The sequence below is a fragment of the Lolium perenne genome, chromosome 4, assembly GCF_019359855.2.
Source record: "Lolium perenne isolate Kyuss_39 chromosome 4, Kyuss_2.0, whole genome shotgun sequence".
Taxonomy (NCBI): Eukaryota; Viridiplantae; Streptophyta; class Magnoliopsida; order Poales; family Poaceae; genus Lolium; species Lolium perenne.
This window is the reverse complement of record NC_067247.2, coordinates 190,110,035-190,114,982: the sequence shown is the minus strand read 5'-3', so window position 1 is coordinate 190,114,982 and position 4,948 is coordinate 190,110,035. Positions and strand designations below refer to the sequence as shown.

The 4,948-nt window shown below is 46.2% G+C and overlaps 1 protein-coding gene across 1 annotated transcript; it reads right to left on the bottom strand.

The window, feature by feature from the left end:
• Positions 1-610: 610 nt before the first annotated feature.
• LOC127347608 (BTB/POZ and MATH domain-containing protein 1-like) lies at positions 611-1,231 on the bottom strand. Its single transcript, XM_071829287.1, has one exon. It carries the CDS (start codon positions 1,229-1,231, stop codon positions 611-613), a length of 621 nt encoding a protein of 206 aa, XP_071685388.1.
• Positions 1,232-4,948: the final 3,717 nt, after the last annotated feature.

Below are 4,948 nucleotides of genomic sequence, written 5' to 3'. Positions count from 1 at the left end.
CCAGGACAACGTTGAGAAGAACGAGCTTCCCACCTGCCGACATGAGAAGAGCCCGCCAACCGGAGAGATACTTGTCCACTTTGGCGATCAGTGGGTTAAACGCAGCCAGGCGAAGCTTCTCAGCCGACAGAGGCAGCCCAAGGTAAGTCTGGGGAAACCCCTCGATGCGACAGCCGAGGGTTTCCTGGATGCCACCGAGAGTCGCAGAGTCGACATGCATCGGGACCAAGACGCTCTTCCCGTAGTTGATAGCCAGGCCAGTCGCGCGTTAGTTTAAAGAAAGGGAGTTGCAACTCATAACTAGCACGAATCACAATAAAAATTAACGGTGTAGAACTTGACTAGCAAATCCCTTTCTTTAAGACATTATGTAGCCATAAATAAATATTTTAACACAATTAAAATACATCTATATGTAGCCAGTGCTGGGAGTACAAATATCTAAATCATTTAAATAAACTCTAGATTTTGCCTTCCACCTGCAAGTGTTCACGGAGCAAGCTAAGCTTGATGAGCAGCTCTTCTATAACAGAGGGGCAACTGCTTGTGAGGTGCTGATAGGCTTCAGATGCCATGAGCGCCATCAAGTTGCCCGGGGAAGTGAGGAATTTTAAGCATGTTTCTTTAGGAACGTCGCAGCTATGCTTCTCAAGTGCTCAGCCAGCTTCAAAGTAGTCGCCGTTTTCTGGAAGACGTGGTCGCAAAGCTTCTCCTCGCAAAACAGCTTTAGCCTCTCTAGGTTGTACCTGTCCGCTGCAACAAGCAGATGCTGGCACATCGCTGAGGTGTTGCCCTCTTCCATCTCAGGCAGGGAGTCGGTATAGATGAAGTGCAGAAGAGCCTTGAACACATTGGCCTCCATGTTGTCGATCCGTAGTACATGAGCAGCGGTCTTATTCTTCATCGGACCAAGGAGGTCCATCTTGAAGACCGATGACCGAGCGGCGAGCACGCACCTGTGCGCACGGAATGTGTCCTTACCGACCAGGAATGTAACATCGGCTGTCTCGTCGGACGAGAGTAGCAACTGGCCAAGGTGCTGGTGCACGTCGCGTGACGATGGCATCACGGTGACCTCGCACCTGACTCTGAAAACATCATCTCGTAGGCAATGGGATCTCTCCAAGTCTTTCCGTTTGATGAATTGACTGAAACCGCATGAACTTCCCTTGCGGGACAAAGACCTGTGGCTGGTCGCTGCATTGGCTGTAGGACGGAACAGGTTGGCCATATTGGTCCAGCAAACTGAACTTGTATTGTGCTCTCACTTCTGGGGCGTTGCTATGGTCTAGACGCAGCGAAAGAGAGATCCAATCGGCGCTGGCTGGGTTGCAACCGTGGGGGAAGTACAAATGTACAATAGGCACCAGCTATGGCCTCCCACGTCGAACGTCTGGGAGCTGGTGTATTTGCCGTTGCCCAGCCCCTTGGTGCGGGAGTAGCCGTCAACCTTGATGTCTGACCCCGACAGGCCCCGCGCCGGAGTAGCCGTCAACCTCGGCGCGACGAGGGTTTTGCCGCGGCTGAAAGACAAACATGAGGCTATCCCCATTGTTACCGTGCTTGTGGAACTTGAGTTCTGCTGCGTCGTAAGATTGGGACAGCCAATTAGCATTACTCCGCTAGCCCGCCTTGAGACTATATATACAGGCACAAGGACTTGTAGAGTTGTACTACAAGCATGAGTTGGATTCAGTTTCATCATGGACTCCTACTTCTGTACAAATTAAGAGACCCTGACGGAGATATGTAAGATGACGACTCATGGGGCATCCCATCGAATATATGATACAGCTCTTCTGGAACCTCTTTTATTTTGAGGTCTTTTACAATACAATTTACTAGTCCTATGAAGTAGGAGTAGTATTAAATTATATCACCCATAATTTGAGAGATAATATGAGCAATTTACATGGAAATAAAATCATGACATATATATTTAAAGTATTAATGTGGTATATACCAAGCATGCGACTCCATTTAGTCCACGCCAAAAAAAATTGTCTACAATATTTTAAACGTACACTGCACAAAAAATATGTGACTAATTTTTAGGTGTATGATTGTATCCTTTTCCCACGTGGGATTTTTCTGTACTGTTTTTAGTAGATATATATACTCCAAGGCTGCAACTTTATTTAAGCGTCTCCCATTTAAAAAAACAAGGAGATCATTTAAATTTTAGATAAATTTTGTACAAATTTTAGACACCAAAATCCGAAATGTTGTCTGAAATTACCATATTTCGGCAACTTTGGTGGGTACCAAAATTTATATCTTCACGAATCTTTTTTCTTACTCCTAAGCCCGTAGTCCCTGGGTGTAGGACGGCATTGGTTGGCTATCTTGGTCAAGCAAACTAAGCGTGTATTGTGCTCTGACTTCGGTGGCATTGCTATCATCGAGATGTAGTGAAAGGGATATCCAATCGGCGCCAAATGACTTGTAACCATCGGGAAAGTACCATAGGCACCAGCTATGGCCTCCGACGACGAACGTCTCGGAACTCATGTGTTTGCCGTTGCCCAGCCCCTTGGTACGGGAATAGCCGTCAACCGTGATATCCGACCCCGACAGGCCCGGCGCCGGAGTAGCCATCAAACTCGGCACAAGGATGGTGTTGCCGTGGCTGAATTCCGGTGGCAGGAAGACAGACATGAGGCTAACCCCATTGTTACCATGCTTATGGAACTTTAGTTTTGCTGCGTATGGTTGGTAAAGGGGAACTCTCGGAGGAACGTACCTAGTATATCGTTGACTAGCATAATACCCGTGCTTTGCAACGGATCAACAAATAATATTTTCTCGTCATAATAGAAAATAGAAGCTTTGATGATATTCTATTTTGGGGTCGGAAGGCTTGGCAGGTATGACTTAAGTTTTTCTTCGGAATCGGTCGCACATTGCAGCCATAGTAATACAGTTTTACCGTACTAAAGTGTTTGCTATCGGTAATACAATATAATATATGCCTGAGCCAGCGGTAGGATTAGTGGAAACATTAAACAATTATACATTCTTGTTGAAAATAAATGTATCCGATATGACAAATAAATGAAATACAGTAATAGCTTTATTCTGTCTAGGGGTGTATACGCACATGTAAAGGAAATATAATTTGTCAAGCTTCTCGCGCAGCAGTCAAATCAAAATAATGACCTCGGGCACACCAGAAAACACAATAATTCCCATTAACATATGATAAATAGTCCATTTATGATAAATAGTCCATTGTCAGATAATCTCTTCTCTTGTTATAGTAGTAGCGGCAAAGAAAGTTTTGGTCTCCAAGGACCTCATCTGCTCTGAGTGCTTTCCACCTTGCATTTTTTCTTTGAGCTTTTTCTCAGCCATGCGCATCTTCGTGTGCATTGTCTGTGTCATAAAAATTTCCTTTGATTCACCATATCATCATTTGTTACCTCAAGCTTGCGGTCCCCGGCTAGCTTTTTAACCTTTTATTTGCCTTCTTCCGGCCACCGGGCTTGCCCTTATTTCTTTCTGAAAGGAAACGGATGTCGCCTAGAGGGGTGGGGGGGGGGGGGGGGTGAATAGGCGGTTTAAAACTTTTACGAGATGGGCTTAACAAATGCGGAATAAAACTAGCGTTTACTTTGTCAAGCCCAAAGTCTATATACTATGGTTCACCTATGTGCACCAACAACTTATTCTAAGCAAGGGTTCACCTATGTGCACCAACAACTTATGCTAAGCAATACAAGCAACTTATGTGATAGCAAGATATATATAACTTCAAGCACGATGGCTATCACAAGGTAAAGTGCATAAGTAAAGAGCTCGAGTATAGAGATAACCGAGGCACGCGGGAGTCGATGATTTATCCCGAAGTTCACACCCTTGTGAGTGCTAATCTCCGTTGGAGAGGTGCGGTGGATTAGTGATCCCGAACGCCACAAGAGGCTTACCTTGAGGTGTGGTTGCTCGATGCACACCAACGCCACAAAGGCCTCACCCCAAGATGCGGTACTCACACCACACACCGAACGCCACGAAGGCGCCTCACCTAAATCTCCGGTGACCCTCGCCACAAAGGCCTAGGTCACGGTTCCACTAAGGGATTTCCTTCGAGGCGGAAACCGGGCCTTACACAAAGCTTGGGGCATGCATCCACAACTTAATTGGAGGCTCCCAAGAAATCGCCACAAAGGCCTCAAATCCGTCTAGGGTTCCAAGAACCCAAGAGTAACAACTTTCTTGCTTTCACTTCCACGAATCACCGTGGAGAACTCAAACCGATGCACCAAATGCAATGGCAAGAACACCACAAAGATGCTCAAGTACTTTTCTCTAAAATTCCAACAAAGCTACAAAAGTTATTGGGGAAATAAGAGAGGAAGAACAAATAGGAGGAGGAACACCAAATTTCTCCAAGATCTAGATCTAGTGGATTCCCCTCACAAAGAGAGGGATTTGATTGGTGAAGATGTAGATCTAGATCTCCTCTATCTTTCTCTCAAATAGATGCAAGATTCATGGGAGGGAGAGGGAGATAGCAAGCTCAAAGAAGGTCAACAATGGAGGCAAAAACGAGCTCAAACGGTTGGGAAACTTTGGGGAAGAAGACCCCCTTAAATAGGGCAAGAGAAATCTGCCGTTATGCACAAAACTCGTCAAAACCGGAACTTCCGGTCATTTGGGGCGGAACTTCCGCCCCCCGGAAGTTCCGGCCAACTTCCGGGTGAAGTAGGGCGCCCCCGGAATGCTCCCGGTATGTTTTCTGCGTGCAGAATCGTCATTTCCGGAAGTTCACCGGAAGTAGGGCGGAAGTTCCGGCCACCGGAACTTCCGGCCAACTTCCGGCCAAAAAACGGCTTCACGGAAACTTGAATAACTTTTGCATCCGGACTCCGATTTTGATGATCTTGGGCTCGTTTCAAAGCTAGTAACCAGCTCTACAAGATCATGAAGGGAACCATCATAGTCCAGT

Bases quoted from the DNA above. Each gene is read 5' to 3' on its own strand.
- LOC127347608 (XM_071829287.1), bottom strand. From the start codon at position 1,231: ATGGCCAACCTGTTCCGTCCTACAGCCAATGCAGCGACCAGCCACAGG.